This window comes from Microtus oregoni, unplaced genomic scaffold (genome assembly GCF_018167655.1).
Source record: "Microtus oregoni isolate MIOR12 unplaced genomic scaffold, Mior012 000097F_ref0000449, whole genome shotgun sequence".
NCBI classification, from domain to species: Eukaryota; Metazoa; Chordata; class Mammalia; order Rodentia; family Cricetidae; genus Microtus; species Microtus oregoni.
In genome coordinates, this window is record NW_024544710.1 from 1,526,816 (window position 1) to 1,546,787 (window position 19,972).

Below are 19,972 nucleotides of genomic sequence, written 5' to 3' on the forward strand. Positions count from 1 at the left end.
CCCCTTTAACTGTTCAATGGGAATTGGAAGCTGTAGGCTGCATTCCCTTCGATCCTTCCTTTCGTCATTAGCAGCTAAGAAAGGTTTCCTTAACCGCCCTTTTTAGAATTCCCCTGCTATCAGATTTTCCCATCCATTTACAATCACCGCCCCCTTTTAAAGTACTCAAGTTAGAGACCCTTAGCGTCCTTCCTCGCCACTTTCAAACATTGCAAATTTACTTTTGTCCCTGCGGTGCGCCCCCTCCCCCTCTTTTAAGCTCCAGTATTGGGCAACACGTAATATATTTAAAATTTTTGTTCACTCTAGATTACCAAATCGCTTAGGAACTGAGAATTTTTATTTCTAGCCTATATCAACCTTATTTTTGGTTCAACTTTTTTTCCCCCCGAGACAGGGTTTCTCCGTAGCTTTGAGCCTTTCCTGGCACTAGCTCTTGTAGACCAGGCTGCTGGCCTTGAACTCCCAGAGATCCGCCTGCCTCTACCTCCCGAGTGCTGGGATTAAAGACGTGCGCCACCACCGCCCGGCTTGGCTCAACTTTCTCAACATCGACAATTATGCTTGATCTACAGTTGGCACTCATTAAATATATGTTAAATAAAATGTTGGCTGCCGTTTACAGGAGTCTGGGCTGTGTGGATCAATGGCAGTTACACTGATACCACATTCTTGTTCTCTGAAAAACAGGCTTCAGCCGGCCTGAACGTGACGTTCTTCAGCTTTCAAAATGGGAACACAAAGGTTCCCACAATTCTCAGAACGCGAATTTCTCGCCACAATTCAAAATGGCGAATGAGGGTGGGGCCTGTCACATGGTGGGCGTCACAGCAGCATTCCCCCACACCCCACCCGCCACACGCCTTGTCGTAGTCTCCCGGTCCCCGCCTCTGCCCACTGTGAAACCGGGACGCGACATCATCACTTCCTGTTGTGGGCTGTCGTTTCCTGTCACAGCTAGGTAACAATGGGGAAGATAATGGCTGCTTGAGCTACGTCTCCGATCAGTCGCTGCGAGGCTAGAGGCGGGTCTCCCTCAGGCATTCGGAGGCGGGCTTGAAAGCGGGCGGCGACAACGCAGCGACGCTCCTGAGACTGTGGCAGTGGCAGCGGCGGCGGCGACAGCGACGGAGCTCAGCGAGTCAGCTCCTGGCCGGACCTCCGCGTAAGTGAAGGCATGGGGTACCCCGAGAAACGGGCTGTCGGGCTGGAGCGAGGCAGCAGCGCCGCGGCTCTTCAAAATGGCCCGAGTGGTCGGCTGTGGCCGAGACACCCCGCGCGGCCCCCGGCCCCGGGCTCCTGGCTCCGGGGGGCTCCGTGGCGTAGTTGCCGCTGCCATTTTAGCTGGGTGGCGGGTGGCGGCCGGCTCGTGGAAGGAGGGGAAGGAGGTGGGGAGGACTTCCTCCCGGGGCCCTGGACTCGCTGCCCGGCCCGCTCTCCCAAGCTGGGAACGCCGGCCCGAGAAGCCATCCTGGACTTTGGGCCTCGGGTGTGAGAAGCTAAGCGTCTCCAGTCCTTCTCTTTCCTCGAGTTCCCCCCCCCCCCCCGCCCCACTTCGTCGCCCCGCGTTGCGGATCGGGCTAGGCTTTGGGGAAGTGGGGTGGAGGGGCTCGAAGTTAGATGTTAGGAACTCTTGGGCCTTCAGATTTTCCTGGGATTCGCAAAGCCCCATTTTGAACCTTTCTGTAGGGCATTAGCAATTAGTTGTCCTCTGGGGCTACGATGACAGTCTTCCCTGAGGATCGGGGACAAATGTGATTTGCTTCCTTGCTCCTTTAGCCCTGCTGTATCCTTGGCTAGATTATTACTAGGATTTTCCCCCTCATCTAGAAAGAAAAAAAGAACGGAGGGAAAAGACGTTGCGGGTTGTTTTCCCTGGGTAAGTGTGGGAACTGAGCCAAATTATTTTCAAGTTAATGTCCGTGTGATCTGCCAGCAGTCACGCCCCTCCCCCACTCAGAAAAACCCCTAAGGGTCTCGGCTTCTGCGGGCGGTACCTGCCACGTACGCCATAGCTTAGTAACTAGTATTAACCGGTTGGGCTTCTGCTTCCTGAATACTCAGTCCCTTTTCCCCTTATGCTGATTAATTTCAAGATGGAGGAGACAGCCACGTTCTTTCCCTGGACAGTTTCACCATACTTATTCCACAGGTTAGTCGAGCAGTCTGAGGCCTAGCAGCCTAGTTATTAAGGTCATTTTTTTTTCTTTTGGGGGCAAAAGGATTTATATCAGATTTTCACGCACCACTGGCGGGCTTCACGATATTTTTTTTTTGCTAGAAATCAGTTGCTTACATTTCTTGAATCATAATTAACCACAGTGCGTTTAGATGCTTGAAGACGAAAAATAACAAATGTAGTGCTAATCATTTCTTTGATTCTTCATAATTACAAAGTTACTCATCTTCCCATTAGATCAGAGTCGTCTGCAGAGGCAGGCACAATTACAGGTCGGCCTTTTTCTCAAATCAGTTTCTGAAATACAGGTTAACTATGTAGAAAGACGAACCCCAGCAACCCTTTAGAGGGCTATTTTTCGGCAGTTCCTCTTACTGAAAAAGGTCGCTAACATTCTTTAGCCTAAGATGTCCGGATGGTTTTATTCCTTATAGTTTCTGCCTTAGGCTGGTGTAGTGTACCAAAGAAGTCCTTGAAAGTAACTTTTAGAATCTGAAAATAATGACTAGTCTGATAAGGAAAGGCCTGTTTTAAAGAAGCTAATAGTAAAAGGTAGGTTGCCTCTTGGCCTTTAAAGGAAATGTTTTATCTAATTCTTGCTTCCCTCTGACCTCCTTGGTTCCCCAAATATCCTAATACTAACATTGAATTAATTTGGATTATGATGCATGTAACCAAAATACATATGATATGTGTTTTTTGAGAATTTGTTTTATTAAAAAGAAAATGTGGATCTTCTAACAGGAAGACTAATGAATTCTTTTTCTTCTAGAGCGCAGTGAAGAAAACTGAAAATCCAGCTTATTGGGTTTCAGTACTATGCCATAACAGACAGGTAATTTTTTGTTTCGTCTCCTGATGATGTATACATAGAATATATTTGCAAATATATGTTGTGTTCTATAGTCCCTGTGGTTGAATGGGTTCTTCACGATGAGGGTGGGTGCTTTTTTACTGTGAATTCAAAGGGTACCTGAAAATCACCTATGCTTTAGGTATGGGTTTTATTGAGTAATCTAAAATTAGCCAAACTTTTATAGCACTAAAAGAAAAAAATTAAGCTGCTTTAAGATATTGTTGGAAATACCTGGGTATAAGAACATGCTGTTAAATGTTTGGTGAGTAGCTAAATGAAATCTCAATAGAATGTGAGTTATTTTATCTGCCATTTTATTTTTCTCCCCCTTCAAGATTCAAGAAGCCATATTGGTATACATACTCTAGTTGGAATTAATTCTGTCACTATTATCAACATTGTAAGATAACCTCATAAAAGCTTACACTAACCAGGACACTTCAAAGTAAGTAGAACATTATTAATAAGTATTCCTAGGAAATAGGTGCAAACTCTGCTGGATAGTAACTGGGCTACATTTATAACAAACTTCTCTTGAAGGAGTGTGTGCTAGGATCTGGCTTTGGCATGTCTTATTTCATAATCCTCAGTCAGGCCTTCGTGAGGATATTCTAGTTTAAAGAGGAAACAAGCTACTCTGAGAAAGTTGAGTGATTTGTTAAAAATTAGTGTGTGTGGAGCCTTCATTTTATCTCAGGTCTGTCCAACATGAAGTCACCAAACTTTTAATATCTATTTGCTATCCAGTTACATCAGAAAGCTAGTGGAAGTTAAAGTGGTAATCTGTAACTTATTCTGCATCCAAAACTGTCATTAGCTCTTAAAAATAGTTTGCCTCAGTGGAACAGGCGAGAGTTGTCCAGAATCTACACATTATTTGGGTGGTTTGTTGTAGTTTCTGTTTCAACTTTTCTGGTCTTGGTGTTGATAGAGATCCTTTATAAAATCAGTGTGTGTCACAGTGACCCACATCTGGAATGCTAGCATTGGCAGGGGCAGACATAGGGTCACTACAATTTGAGACCCGCATGGTCTAAACAGTGAGTTCTAGACCTACCAATTCTACATAGGGAGAGACCTTGTCTCAAAAAAAATTATAATCTAGAGTTCTCAGTAGTCCTCATTGTCCGCTATGTTCAGCTAGTCCGGTTTTATCCCATGCTTTTTCAGACTCAGGCCAGCTGGCCTTGGTGAGTTCCCGATAGAACATCCCCATTGTCTCAGTGTGTGGGCGTACCCCTCGCGGTGCACGAACTGGCTTTGGGGGAGCCTAGGCAGTTTGGATGCTCACCTTACTAGACCTGGATACAGGTGGGCGGTCCTTGGGCTTCCCACAGGTCAGGGAACCCTGATTGCTCTTCCAGCGGATGAGGGAGGGGGACTTGATCGGGGGAGGGGGAGGGAAATGGGAGGCGGTGGCGGGGAGGAGGCAGAAATCCTTAAATAAATAAATTTAAAAAAATAAAATATAAAAAAAACAAATCACAAGGCACTCAAAGAAAAAAATTATAATCTATACTCTTTTTAAAGAAATAGCTCAATGAAGTCTTTAGAAATGTTGGCCACTATGTTTCAGTAAACATTGTAGTAAGGCCTACAAACCACAATCCCAGAGAGTTTAGACAACAATGAGAACACTAAGAGAGACTTACCTGGATCTAATCTACATGGGAAGTATAAAAAGACAAGATCTCCTGAGTAAATTGGGAGCATGGGGTCCTTGGGGGAGGGTTGAAGGAGGGAAGGGAGAGGCAGGGAGGGGAACAGAAAAATGTAGAGCTCAATAAATATCAATAAAAAAAAACATTGTAGTAAGGCTTCCAGTAAGAGCAAGTCAAGTAGACCATTTGCATTTATAGAATTGTGTTACATGTACTTTTTCCAGAATCCTGTAGGACTGGGAAATAGAATACCTCAGTGACTAGCATCCTGTTCGTTTGATTTACCATTGAGTGGGTAGCAAATAATAATCAAAACCAGACCAATGAGGTGCAGCATTTTTGGGTTAGTGCCAGGATGAAGACATTTTCTTTTGTGAGTGTAGTTCTTTAACATTTTTGGATAACAGAGATTTCTAAATCCTCAGGTCCCACTTTATATAGTACTCTGAAGTTTTGATAAATAAGGTTAAGATAGTAATAGTTTCCTGTCTGTTTTTTCCTTCATTATTTTTTTCTCAGCTTTGAATAGGGATGTAAAACCACTTATCCTACCCCTGTAATTAACTGAGGTTTTCTTCAAAGATGGATTCCTCAATTATGGATATGTTTTTGAACACAGGGTTTCCCACCAGAATTTTTGCTCTAGATTTTCTCATATTACAATGCTTTAAGATTTTAATTTCATTAATCATAACAGCACCAATATGTATTGGACAAATATCTGTAGTAGACAGCAACACATTGTGTTTGTGTTTAGGTTAAAGGTAATAACTGCACATCTGCAGATTATACTGTCCTTGCAACCTGTGACAGTCTAAAGGAATTTGATGAGAATGATTCTTTCTGGGTGGAGAGAGATACTTGTGTTTAATGATAGCCTAAGTACAGGTATAAAAGGTTCTTAGTGTATGGGTCAGACCAGGGTTAAAGGGCTGCCCTCAATGATTTCTGGGTAGGAACACTGGTTCAGGAAGGATTTAGTTGTCATCATGTTTCATCTTAAAGTTGTTTTCCTCAACTAAAATTAAGTGATTGATATAGGTGATATGCCAGTCTTTTTTGGTTGTGTTTTATTTTTGATTTTTTTTGAGGCAAGATCTAGCGGAGCTAATTATATAACAACCTCATGAAACTCCTCCTGTCTAATCCTCTAGGTGTTTAAGGGAAAATATTTTTTATTTTATTTTATTTATTTTTTTATTTGGTTTTTTGAGACAGGGTTTCTCTGTAGCTTTGGAGCCTGTCCTGGAACTAGTTCTTGTAGACCAGGCTGGTCTCAAACTCACAGAGATCTGCCTGCCTCTGCCTCCCAAGTGCTGGGATCAAACGTGTGTGCCACCACTGCCCAGCTATATTTTTTATTTTAAAAGAAGCAATTCAAAATTGAGTTTATAGAGAACAAATTCTGATATAATGAGGTAGAGTAATAATAAAAGAACATGGAATGGTGGTTGAAGATTAAATTCATTCTCTGAATTACTTGAGTGGGATGAAATGTCATCATATTGGCTTCCCACTAACTTGATCCTATAAATTGATAGCATAGCAGAGTTTTCTGTCATTTACTTTATAGTTCTTAATATTCTTTCGATTGAATTGTTTTTAGAGACTTGTAGTCGGAATTGTGAACTGCAAGTCAGTCCTCTTCCTGTGAAGAGGTTAGACATAAGGGACATTCCTGAATCTGTTCTGGATTTTTCATCTGCCCTCTACAAGAGGTAAAGATAGGAAATTATAAGCAAAGCTAAGTGTTGGTTACTATCTGGGTCATCTGTAAGCTCATTGCTATGCTGTCTCAATAGTTCTGAATACACTGTATATTCTACTAGTCTACTTCTGGAAACATTTCAACGAGTCATATAGTTGGTAAGCATTTTCTTCCCATAAATAAATGCAATAACACAACCCTGTCCTGTTTCTTTTTAAATTAGATTATTTTATTTGTATGAGTACTTTGTATGTATGTATGTATGTATGTATGTATGTATGTATGTATGTATATGCATCGTGTGTGTGCCTGTTGCCCATTTAGGCCAGGAGAAGGATGTTCAATTCCCTGGAACCAAAGTTACTGATGGTAGTGAGCTTCTACATAGTGCTGGGAATCAAATCAGGTCTTCTGTAAGAGTAACAAGTACTCTACATCATATAGCCATCTCTAGTCCCTCTGTCCTTGTATTTTTGTTGTTGTTTTTGAGACAGGGTCTCACTTTGTAGCCCTGTCTAGCCTGGAACTTGAGAGTTCTGCCTGCTACCTCTTGAGTGCTGGAATTAAAGGTATGTTTCACCATGCCCAGTGCCCTGTTTTTTTTGTTTGTTTGTTGTTTTTGTAAATGCTTTATATTTTTGAAAGTGAGAGATGACAGAACAACACAGCTAAACTTCCATCCATTTATCTATTATAAATTTAATGAACTTTAAACTGTTTAAATTCTACAAAGAAAAACTCTTAACACTTTTGGTATCTACATACATAATGGTCCTTTTTATCCTGACTTCAAATCTAGTAGATCATTTGATTTCATTTTCTATATTATTTTTGGTGGAACTGGAATTTGAACCTGGAGTCTTATGCATTCCAGGCAAGTGCTTTTTATTTTGTGATTTGAGATCACATCTCATAAAATTGCCTAGGCTACCCTGGAACTAACTGTAGCACAGATAGGCCTTGAACTTGTGATCCTCCTACCTTAGTCTTTCTATTGGCTAGGATTACAGCCTATCTCATGCTTTAGCCTTTTAATTTGGTTTTTTGAGACAGGGGTTGTCTGTATAATAGAGCCCTGGCTGTCCTGGCACTTCATTTATAGACCAGGCTGTCTTTAACTGACAGAGATATTCCTGCCTTTGTCTCCGATTGCTGAGATTATAGGTTTGCACCACCATTGTCCAGCTGGTTTAAACTATTTTGAGACAGTTTCACTATTAACTCTGGCTGACCACAAACTCAAAGATCTGCCTGCCCTGAGTGTTGGGATTAAGGTATCCATCACCATATTTGACTATGTTTGAACAAACAGGTATTTTTTTTCCTTTTGGTGTTAGTATTATTGAACTAATACTTTGTTGACAAAAATAAAGCTGACAAAATGACTAGGATACAAACTGAGATGGCTCAGTGGTAGAGTGTTTGCCTAATATGCACAGTTCATTCCTAACACTGTTGAAGAAAATTACAGAACCAGCATGGCAACATGGGACTAGGCTACATAGGGAGCCCATGCCCCTCCAAAGCAGTTCAGAAAATAGAAAATTTGGCTATTTGTGCCAGTGCAAGGAGTTTTGCAGGCCAAGAGTATAACTCAGTAGAAGAGTTATTACCATTTGAAAACTGTTTTGTTAATGGGCTTTATGACGTGGGCCTGCAATCCCAGCTACTGTGGAGGCTAAAGGTGGGAAGTTAATAGCGAAAATGTCTCTGCAATCCCAGCTACTTTGGAGGCTAAAGGTGGGAAGTTAATAGCGAAAATGTCTCCAAGAGTGATGAGGATATAGTTCAGTGTGGTAGTGTGCTTGTCTTGCGTGTGTTCAATCCTCAGCACGGCAAAAAAGTTTTTTTCATGTTCAAAAGTGTTTATACAAGCACTGGTATAAAAAGCCCATGGGACTCAGTGGCCAAGCCTATTGGAATTTAAAGGTTGTATTTTAAAGCACACAATCCAGGATATACTGGGACTAGTCATTTAGTGAAAAATTGATTGACTTTGGAATTAGTAGACCTGCATTTAGTTGCTGACCATTTATTGTCCACAGGGCTTTGACAATTTACTCCTTCCATTACCAGGATTCATACTTGTGAAACTGAGGTTTCCTACTTTATGAGATTATTGTCAGGATCAAGTGTAGAACTGTTAAAAAAGATCTTTAGATATAGATATATATAGATATAGTTTTATAACCATGGTAGAGAGCTAAGTGTTTTAAGAAGAACTGGATTTTTCTCTACAGTAGGCTTGTATTGGTAATCTTTTGGGGTGGAGGGTGTTGAAACAGAGTTTCTCTGTGTAGTCCTCGCTGTCCTAAACTTGCTATGTATACCAGGCTGGTCTCAAACTCAGAGATCTGCCTGTCTCTGCCTCCTGAGTACTGAAATTAAAGGTGTGTACTACCACTGCTCGGTTTATTGGTAATCAATCGTTTGAGGAAATTATTGTTTGAAAATGTCTGAAGCTAATCATAAGTACAAGTATACTATCTGTGTCATAAATATTAAACCTTGAGAATGAGGTGGTAAATTAAAGATCTTCTCTGATGATGTGGAAGGAGTGCAGGGTGGCCTTTTTGTCCCCTCTACTCATCTTAGGAAATTGGGACTTCATATACATACTAGGCAAGCACTCTGTCCTTGAGCAATATGCCCCAGCCCTTTTTCTCCAGTTACTAGTTCAACTGGACATGATCACAATTCCTTTTATCATATATGTCTGAAAACATTTTTTAAACATTTCTTCCTGATATTTTCATACTAAGGTAGAGAAAAGTTTGTATTTGGATCAGAGTTCCCTAACATTTTTGATACACCTTCACCTTTAAAATATTCTTCTTTCACTCATCAAACAGTAGAACTTGTGAGTTATGCTTATTACCGTTCTTCATCTTGGACCACAGCTAGTGCGAGACTCCTGCCTTAAAATGAGGCCAGGTTCATTGAGTATTTGAGAGTAAGATTGCTTTACCAGCCATTGAGATCACTGCTTGCATTCAGAATTTCCTTTTCTTTCAAATTGTAAGCAGTCACCTCAGGCTCTGGGACCTTCTTGCAGTCATAAACCCCCATGTGACTGCCCCTGCAGGATGGATTGGCCTTCCCAGTGCCTAAATCTCTTCACTTATTCTACTCTTAACCATTGCACACTTTAAAGCCAAAAGGATTGAGAGTTGGGGCAGTAGTAGGGACTGAATCAAATCGGATATTTTTCTCCCTGTCCCCAAAATAACTGCAAAGAACAGACTTTCTTTGATGGAAGTCTCTACTTTAGCAACACTGTGTTCTTTTTAACAAGGCATTCCTAGTTTGCTTGCAGTTTTTGAGAAAAGTATGTTGCAGAAATATGTGGAGAGATTACCCAAATATGTTTTGATGCGTGTAGGGAACTGTAGAACAGCATGTCATGGAAGTAAAAGGAGCTTGGAGCTGCTCTTTTTGGTCTGTTTTGAGGCAGGGTCTCATTACTCCCATAGGCCTTGCCAAGAAAGTGGTGGAATTTTGTATCATTGGAATATATAGCTCAATATGACACTAGCCCCAGAACAGGGGGAGACATAACCTGCCCTTAATGTCATTTTATTTCAGAGGGTCTTTTGAATTCAGTCTGTTCTAACTTCTGTTTAACTTCCACATGATACGACTATACATTCAGGCGGTTTACTTGCTTTAGCTGCTAATTACATCTCCATTTTGGGGCAGTTTTGTTAAACTGTTATTTTTGTCAACTCTTGGCTCTAGTTTGACACCATGGTTGTATTCTCTTCAGTGTTACACCTTTCTATTGGAAGGCATCTTTCTATTTCCTCTTCCTCCTTTTCTTTTTTCTTTAAAAGTAGTCTCAGTGCTACCCTGAAACTCACTATCCATAGACCAGACTGGCCTTGAATTCACAAAGATCCATTTGCTTCTGTCACTGCTTCCTTGGTGCTGGAATTCCATTTTTGTTGTACTTTATTTTGACTTATTGCCTTTGATATTTGACATTTATCATTTTTATTTTAGCCCATCATCCTTATTGTTCACTAAGAGCCACCCTGGCTGGCCTATGTAAACCAGGCTGGCCTCAAACTCAGAGATCCATGTGCCTCTGCCTCTTAGGTACTGGATTCCAGGTGTGTGCCAACACGCTGATCTCAGATACTGGTTTTTATATCTTCCCCATTTTTTCCAAAGGTTTCTGCTTCTTTCAGGTTTAATCTCCTTGGTGCTATTCTTAACACGGTGGCACACTGTTCTTTCATTGGCATGTGAGTTTTACCTTAGGTTTATGTCCTTCAAATGTCAGAACTTACCAGATGTTTTTGCCTTCTTTGGAAGATTTATACTTTCGAAAACTATTCAACCGGCAGTTATTTTGGGGATTGTTTACTGATTTTTCACAAGTAGATTTTGTCCTAACTTGTTATAGTGTCCAGAACATTGACTACTTTAAGAATGTTAATTAAACATTGGTGGTGCTTTCTTTTGGAAATTATTTATGGCTTGAGGGTTTTGTTTTCTTTCCCTTTGTGCTTTTCTGTGTTTTAAAAAAGTAGTCACTGGCCAGGCAGTGGTGGCGCACGCCTTTAATCCCAGCACTCGGGAGGCAGGGGCAGGTGGATCTCTGTGAGTTCGAAGCCAGCCTGGTCTACAAGAGCTAGTTCCAGGACAGGAACCAAAGCTACAGAGAAAACCTGTCTTGAAAAACTGAAGAAAAAAAAAAGTAGTCACTGCTACCATTACCAATACCAACTTGTAGGTAACTTGTAGGGAAAATGGTAGCTTGTGTTGTTTTTTTTTACATTTGTTCATACTTGGCCCATGTGACTTTCATAACTGTTCACTCTTTGACTTCTAGTCTTCCCGTAGGCATCAAAGTTATCAAAACACTTGCCAGAAATTTCTATAGGAAAAAAAAGAACCTTAGTAATGAGAGTAGGAAACTGAAACTATTATGGCCTTATCCTCTTTTTCCTTGCCATGCTCATCTTATTGACTTTAGCAAAAATAAGTATTTTTAAGAACAGTAGTCTAATCTGGGTATAATGGCGCGTCCACTTGGGGAGGCAGAGGCCGGCGGAGGAGGCTGAGTTCAAGGCCAGCCTGGTCTAGCTAATTCCAGGACAGCCAGGGTTATTACATAGAGAAACCCTGTCTCAAAAACAGAATGGAGATGTGGGTGTGGCTATGTTTAAGCTATAGGTAAGTAAGTGGGCAAAAGTTGACAGGAGCAGGTCTCTTCGTGCTTTTTTCAAAATCTGGAATAAGATTTGGCTTTTGGATTTTGTTCCTTTGGACTGATTTATGAAGATTCTGGTACACTGTCGGGAGGGATAAATTATAAATATCAATTTTTCATATTGTCTTTGTTGGTTTGGGCTACTATAATAGAATGCCCTAAGCTGCATATTCTATAGACAACAGAAGTCTTAAGAGAGTTCAGGAGGCAGAAGAATTAAGTTAGACTCAAGGCCTGGGCAGCTTGGTGTCTGGTAAGGGTTGACTTCATGACTCTCACTGTATTCTTATTGATATTGATGAAAAAGTCAAGGTATTCTTTAAGGGTTTCTTAGAAGGGTGTGCTAATCATTACTTCCTAATGCTATAACCTTGAGGGTTAGGATTTCAGCACGTGAACCTTAGGTGAAAGAGAGAAGCCCAAATTCCATTTGTTTTGTTGTTGTTTGGTTTTGTTTTTTGTTCTTATTTTTTAAATGAGATCTTACTATATTTCCTAAGCTAGCTAGAAATTCAAAACCCTTTGTTCTCAGAGTCAGGCATGGTAGCACACACAGTTGTTTCCATGGTGCTTGGATCATGGAGTCAGAAAGATCGAGTTTGAAGCCAGCCTATGCTACATATAACCCTGTGTAAAAAAAATTCCAAAACATTCTTTGGCCTCAGTCTCCTGAGTATCTGGATTGAAAGCTTGTACCACCATGACTGGTCTAGTAAAGGTTTTGCTAATAAATTTCACCATGTAATAATAATACTTGAGCACATTATCACCTAATACAAGTTCATCTAGAGAAAAATGGTATTCCTAATTTTAGGAAGCAATTATTTTTTTTCAGAAGTTTAAAAGTTAGTGTGCCTTACTGATCATTCACAAATGTTTGTTCACTGTGGGTAGCTTGAAATGAGATTTTTACACATCTTCATTTGTGTGTCATTTGTGGATTTGGGGGCAGGGGTTGTGCATGTTTCATCTTTGAAAATGCCATTTCACTTGCATTTACCAGTCTTTTTACCAGTCCACAGGCTTGGTTTTAATTTGCATATTCTGCTCTTAGAAATTCAGTTCCCAAGTGTACCTTTTAGTATATTATTACATAGGATGGCTATTCCCCTTGAAGGGTAGATAAAAGGTCCTCAGCTATACACTGTATGAATTTTTATTTTTTATGTGTATAGGTGGTTTTGCCTGCATGCATGTATTATGTGTACCAAGTGATTAATACCTGCAGGGCCAAGAAAAGAGTGTCAGATACCCATAGAGATGGAGCTCCAGATGGTTGTGAACTGTCATGTTGGTGCTCAGAATCAAATCTGAGTCCTCTGCTAAAGCAGCAAATGCTCTTAACAACTGAGCTGTTGCTCCAGCCCAAGTGCGAAGTTTAAGCTGAGGAAGTTCATTTTGCACTTTTGAAACTGTAGTTGGAGCTCAGAGATTATAATGGAACTCTCATATCTTTGATAGCCTGTGATGCCAGTGTCCCCTACTATTGCAGTGATTTTAAGTTCAGCATTGATTGTCTTGTTATTCATTAAGGCACATTCTCTACTAGTTACCAGGCAAACTTAATTCCTCAAGCCATTTATTGTTTGAAGGTAGTATAGTATTTGAGGTTCTCGTTAAGAAAAAAATTGATCTTTTACTCAAGTCCTACAAATCACAATAAAATCTAACCATTGTTAAGCCATTAAAATACTGCATGGAAAGACTATTAGGCCTGTGGCTCATATGAAACAGGCTTGCCATGAGTTTAAGGCTTAGGCTGCAAGACCTTATCTTTAAAACAAAGTGGGAAATTTATGATAGCACTCAGGCAGACGCAGACAGATCTCTTGAGTTTGAGGCCACATTGGTCTACAAAGTGAGTTCTAGGCCTGCCAAGGCTACATAGTGAGACCCTGTCTCAACAACAACAAAAAACAATTTTTGCCAAAAAAAAATTTCATACAACTAAAAATGATTAAATCCACAAGAATGAGGTTTACATTGACACTATTGGTTCAGTAGTATGAGGGGTTCTAACATTTTCTTCAAAGTACTTTTTGAAGAAAATAAAATGGGTACCCAAAAACTTTATAAACATCTTGCATTTTCATCTAACTTTGAAAATACTTCTACCAGGTTTTTTCCTACGCCACATATATTTTTATTATTTCATTTATAAATCATCTTGGCAGGGCTGCTTTAAGTTATTTAAAGTTATTTAAGTATTTAAATTACTGGGCTAGGTTCTCATTTGTTGTTTCATGTAGACTGTTCATGGGACTAGTTGTCCAGCTACTTTATACTTGAATAATCAACACTTGCCTAGGGAAAGGAACACTTGAATGCTGTCAGTTGTATTTGTTAACCCATCACTAGCCACTCCATTCCTTGTATGGTCAGTGACAGCATGTCCAGTACCTTCAATGTTATATAGGACTATAATTAACCAAAAGGCTAATACTAACGAGTTTATTTCCTTTGTATACATTTGTGCCCTTAAACAAGATTACCATTGATAAAAGCTTATTTTGCTCAGGAGAAAATAAGCCATTTGGAAACTTGGTTTAAATCCTCATTTTCAAATTTTTTTTATTGAAACTTTTTCATACAATATATTACCCATGGTTTCCCCTCCCCCAACTCCTAGATCTCCACTCACCCAACTCTACCCGCCTTAGAAAACAAACAGCAAGCAAAATCCTCCCCCAAAGTCCCTTACTTGACACCTAGCCTCTGGTTATATGGATTGTAACATGTCTGTGGATGGCCTAAAAGATAATAATGTGTGACTATGAGAGAAAACACTTTTTCTTGGAGTCTGGGTTACCTCAGGATGAATTTTTCTAGATCCATCCATTGACCTGTAAATTCCATAATTTCATTTTTAATAGCTGATTAATATTCCAGTGTGTAAATTTTTATGAAGAAATGTTTTAGATGAAATCCTTCAACCTGAGTTTTCTAATTTGTAGAGCATAGGTTTCTTGTACTGGGAGTATTTTGACACGTATTTTAGTCTAATTTTGTACTACTAAACCCAGTACCTTGCCTGCATTCATGCTATCTGCCTAAGTGTGGCCTTGGTCATTTAATCTGGTGAATATTAGGTATCTTTTGCTGTGCCTTTATGTGCAGTGTTCAAAGTACACTTTTCAGTTGCCACAGTGAGTGTGCTTGTGCATTTTTTAAAAGTCGCAGGATGATCCACATGCCATACTTGAACTACTCTCCAGTTACAGTTGCGTTGAGGTAACTGAAAGTGCTCAGAGCAGCAGTGCACAGCAGTGGGGAAAACACTTAGAGTGTGTCACAGTTGTCCAGTTCTGCCATGACAACACAAGCGTGGATGAGTGGCTGTGCTCCAGGAAGACTGTGAATCCCCAAGTGTGTATTCCATAGTTTTCACACATCACAAACATTCTTGTGCAAGTGGCCATGCATTGTGACACACCTCTGTAAGCAAGTCCAGCACTCAAGAGGCCCAAGCAGGAGAGCCATGTTTGAGTTAACTGGACCACACACTGCTTTCCCTGACTCAAATAACTAAAACCCAGGAATTGGAATTATATGCTCATGATGGAGTGCATGCAGGCAAGGTCCTGAGTTTAGTTCCTAGCACTTCAATGTAAAAACCAGTTTTAGATTACAGAGAAGATAAAAGTAGGCCACATTGCTGAATTTGGCACAAGCATGTAGTTTGCTGACTTCCCGACCTAGTCTTCCTAGTGCTTTTCCAAGATTTCCTATTACGTTTCATTTGTTTTTCTTAAAACTCATTTCTATGTATGCATTTTAGATTTCCATGTAAGTAAGACTGTCGAATGCATCATGGCATTCACATTAGAGTTTCTCTTTCAGATAATTCTCCACTTGTTCATCAAGATGGAAAACTCAGATTCTAACGATAAAGGAAATGACCAATCTGCAGCACAGCGCAGAAGTCAGATGGATCGATTGCATCGGGAAGAAGCTTTCTATCAATTTGTAAATAACCTGAGCGAAGAAGACTATAGACTTATGAGAGACAACAATTTGCTGGGCACCCCAGGTAAGCTACATCTAAGGAAAGTTATATATGTAGGTTGCTCGGTTTTTAAGAAATAGCTTCTTTTATAATATGTTTCTTTAATAAAAAATACAAGAGATGCTGAATGGCATTTACTGCCTGTCCTATTTATTGTCCGATTCCATTCTTTAATAATTGGAACAATCATAATATAAATTTTTAGTAAAATGGATTAAATAAAATTGAGCTGAACAATTTAGTTAGTAAGCCATGAATCCAGTTTCACACTAACTAATAGGATTTAAGTTCCTAGGACAGACTCATTTTGTCATCCTTTATTCTCTGACTGTGTCCCAACTGTAACCCTAGAGTTAGTCGTGGGGAAAATGACAACTACAACTTTGTCCTTAGTCACTCTCTTTCACGCAGATAAGGTCTCATTTGATCCTAGTCAGAACTCAGTCTACGTCTTCCTTCCCATTTCTATTTCCACCAACCTGTGGATGGGTTCATTAGCAAGACTAGGTGGAGCATTTTGAGCAAACAATACCAGACTTTAGAATTAATGTTAACTGCAGTTCTGAACGGTTTTGCTGTTACCTGGTGTGGTTACTGGCAAGTCAGTCACTCAATTGAAAGTGCAGATAACAAAGCCAGAGGTGACCTGGTGGCTGTGCATGTGATCCCAGCTGCACAGGAGGCTGAGGCATGAGCTTGTTGAGTTTGAAGACAGCCTGGGTAAACCCTTCAAAATGAGTCCTGAGGGTGGAAAAAAGACAGAAACTGAGTTTTAGATCGATCTCCATTTGTAATTTGACCAACATTGTTAACTTTCAGGCGAAAGCACTGAGGAGGAGTTGCTCAGAAGACTACAGCAAATAAAAGAGGGTCCACCCCCGCAACAAAGCTCAGATGAAAATAGAGGTATATTGTGCTTTGGGAGATGGGCAGTTGATGGAATGATAGGAAATTCATAATAGTAAATGTTAGTCAAAGATTATCCAGAAATGCCACAAGTTAACTTGGTGATAAGTAACTGTTCATAAAAAGAGAGGTGGCATTTTCTTAATGTATGAATGAGAAAGTCAGCATGCTGTTTTCTGCCCCAACTTTTGGGTTGTTTGTGTTAATTGGGCCACAGTGAGAAGTAGTCTATTTAAATGAGATTCCTTACCATGGCTTTCATTATCCATTGATATTCCCTACTACGTAGTTACTTGTTTATAAGTATGACTTCATCAGCAAAAAAGGAAACACTGCTTTGCATGCCCCAGTGCCTTCAAACTGGGGGTAATTTTGTTCCACATGGGGGGATTAGCTACGACTGCAGACACTGGTTGACACAACTGATGAGGGTTTGTTCTTAGTATCTAGCAGGCAGAAGGCAACTATACTGCCAGCCATTCTGATGATCTTCCAAACACAGCACAGTTCCCAGCATTAAATGGCTCAGGGTCAGTGCTGCTGCTAAGTAAGCAAGCTGGCTCTAAGCTCAGGACTGGTGCCTCCCTCTCTGCAGGAAACAGTGATTGACCATAACCTAGGAGCTGGTGCTGGTACATTAGTTCGTAAACACACTGCTTGGTATGCTGTTACTCCAGGTTCAGGCTATTCATTTCGTAAGATCTTCATTTTCGTGGTAGTTTAAAATCTTGATATTGACAAATATTCAAATAGTTATAAACCATTAGTCTTGTTTATATGTTTACTATGACTACAAAATTCTTGTATTTTAAAGCAACTTCATATTATCAAAGGCACTTAAGTTAGGCCCCTAGATAAAGTAATAGAGATTGAATTTGGTAGAAATATAATTGGAACGAAAATACAAACACTAGCCCCCACAACTAGCAATTGTGTTGTTTGATTTTGTTTAGACAGTAGACTAGAAAAAACATGTAGCCTTCTCACAGTCTCGTAGCTTCTTCTAGACCAGCACTTCTCAACCTTCCTAATACTGTGACTCATGGTGTGGTGACTTTTTTTGGCTTTTCACTTAGTGTTGTATACAATATAAGATCTATAAATGTAAAATTCATTCAGAATTGTAAACTTCTTTAATGTTATTTGTATGATCGTCCTAATTATTGTAGTTCCTTTCTCTCCTCCCCTTTCTTTGTTTTAAACAGGTGGAGACTCTTCAGATGACATGTCCAATGGTGACTCTATAATAGATTGGCTTAACTCTGTCAGACAGACTGGCAATACAACAAGAAGTGGTCAGAGAGGAAATCAGTCCTGGAGGGCAGTGAGCCGGACTAATCCAAACAGTGGTGATTTCAGATTCAGTTTAGAGATAAATGTTAACCGTAATGGAAGCCAAACCTCAGAGAATGAAAATGAACCATCTGCTAGACGTCTTAGTGTAGAAAACATGGACAGCAGCAGCCAAAGACAAATGGAAAATTCAGCACCTGAGACATCATCTGCCAGATCATCTAGGTCAGAACGCAGTTCTGCTGAAGCATTAACAGAAGTGCCATCCACCAGAGGTCAGAGAAGGGCAAGAAGCCGAAGCCCAGAACACCGGAGAACCAGAGCCAGAGCTGAAAGAAGTAGGTCTCCTCTGCACCCAGCAAATGAAATTCCACGAAGATCTCATCATAGCATCTCATCTCAGACTTTTGAGCACCCTTTAGTAAACGAGCTTGAAGGAAGTTCTAGAACCCGTCACCATGTGACTTTGAGACAGCAGATAAGTGGGCCCGAGTTGCTAGGTAGAGGTCTTTTTGCAGCTTCTGGGTCGAGAAATTCTGCCGCTCAAGGGGCAAGTTCTTCAGACACGGGTACCAATGGTGAAGGTGCAGGATCTGGTCAAAGACCTCCAACCATCGTCCTTGATCTTCAAGTCAGAAGAGTTCGTCCAGGAGAATACCGGCAGAGAGATAGCATAGCTAGCAGAACTCGGTCAAGGTCTCAGACCCCAAACAACACGGTCACTTACGAAAGTGAACGTGGGGGTTTTAGGCGCACTTTCTCACGTTCTGAACGTGCAGGCGTGAGAACCTATGTGAGTACTATCAGGATTCCCATTCGTAGAATCTTAAATACTGGATTGAGTGAAACTACATCTGTTGCAATTCAAACCATGTTAAGGCAGATAATGACAGGTTTTGGTGAGCTGAGTTACTTTATGTACAGTGACAGTGACGCAGAGCCTGGTATCTCAGTCCCCACTCGAAATTCGGAGAGAATAGAGACACGGAGTGGAAGAGGGAGCTCTGGTGGTAACAGCTCTGGTTCCGGCTCCAGCTCCAGTTCCAATGGTGAAAGTTCAGAAAGTAGCTCAGAGATGTTTGAAGGCAGTAATGAAGGAACCCGAATTCTCACACCAGGTGCCCGGAGAGAGGGCCGACATAGGGCCCCAGTTATATTTGATGAGAGTGGCACTTTGCCATTCCTTAGTCTGGCTCAGTTTTTCCTCTTAAATGAGGATGATGACGACCAACCTAGAGGACTGACCAAAGAACAGATTGATAACCTGGCAATGAGAAGTTTTGGTGAAAATGATGCATTGAAGACATGTAGTGTTTGCATTACAGAATATACGGAAGGCAACAAACTTCGTAAGCTACCTTGCTCCCATGAGTACCACGTCCACTGCATCGACCGCTGGTTATCGGAGAATTCCACCTGTCCCATTTGTCGCAGGGCCGTCTTATCTTCTGGGAACAGAGAAAGTGTTGTGTAGTGAGAACAGAACTCTCGAAGCTGTGTAGCTGGAATAGTGATGGGCAAACGGAAAATCACCTGCTTTATGTCCACTTTTTAAGTGGTGCTTAAATATAAAGTCACAAGCTGAATCGAGTCATTGCTTTCTGAGGGAGTCATGTCTTTTCTCTAGTTTCTCTTTCAGGATAGAAAGAATATTTCAGAAGCGACATTTTAGGACTTCAGTGTTTGATTTCAGTACCAGATAATTGCTAACCTGTTACTGATAATTTACCCATATACACTTGTCATTTTCCCTTCGTTACCTACCATAAGGTCTGCCTTAGCAGTGGCTCCTTTATCATTTTGACCTCTTTTTAGGTTTTCCAGACCATAAGAGGGGCATGAAGAAAATTCCCACTCAAGACTAAGTTCCATTATATGTTTTGTAAGTGATTAATTAAAACTATACCATTCCCAGTTGTTGACACAAATTCAGTCACATTCTGAATATTGTTTGTTCACCTTCCACATTAGGTGATGATGGACATACCAGTGTAAATAACACTAAACAGTTAGGATCTTCTATGTGTATTAACTGTCCTAAGCCCATCACTGTGGCACACAATAGAATGAACTTAGAGTTTAATTGAGATATTTATCTTGTGGAAATATTAAAAAGCCTATGCTTGTGTAAGTGAAAAAAATCAC

The 19,972-nt window shown here is 40.5% G+C and overlaps 1 protein-coding gene across 3 annotated transcripts; it reads left to right on the forward strand.

Annotated features, from left to right (window-relative positions):
- The first annotated feature begins 1,134 nt into the window (after positions 1 to 1,134).
- Positions 1,135 to 19,424, forward strand: LOC121442836 (E3 ubiquitin-protein ligase RLIM-like). 3 transcript variants are annotated; one of them, XM_041644493.1, is made up of 5 exons: positions 1,135 to 1,165; positions 2,952 to 3,014; positions 15,463 to 15,652; positions 16,448 to 16,534; positions 17,740 to 19,424. In XM_041644493.1, the coding sequence occupies exons 3-5, from the start codon at positions 15,487 to 15,489 to the stop codon at positions 19,299 to 19,301; spliced, it is 1,815 nt and encodes a 604-aa protein (XP_041500427.1). In that variant the 5' UTR covers positions 1,135 to 1,165; positions 2,952 to 3,014; positions 15,463 to 15,486; the 3' UTR covers positions 19,302 to 19,424. The 3 variants fall into 3 exon arrangements, with proteins under 3 accessions (XP_041500427.1, XP_041500428.1, XP_041500429.1); XM_041644494.1 differs by lacking the exon at positions 1,135 to 1,165 and adding an exon at positions 2,097 to 2,152; XM_041644495.1 differs by lacking the exon at positions 1,135 to 1,165 and adding an exon at positions 3,371 to 3,480.
- The last annotated feature ends 548 nt before the right edge of the window (positions 19,425 to 19,972 follow it).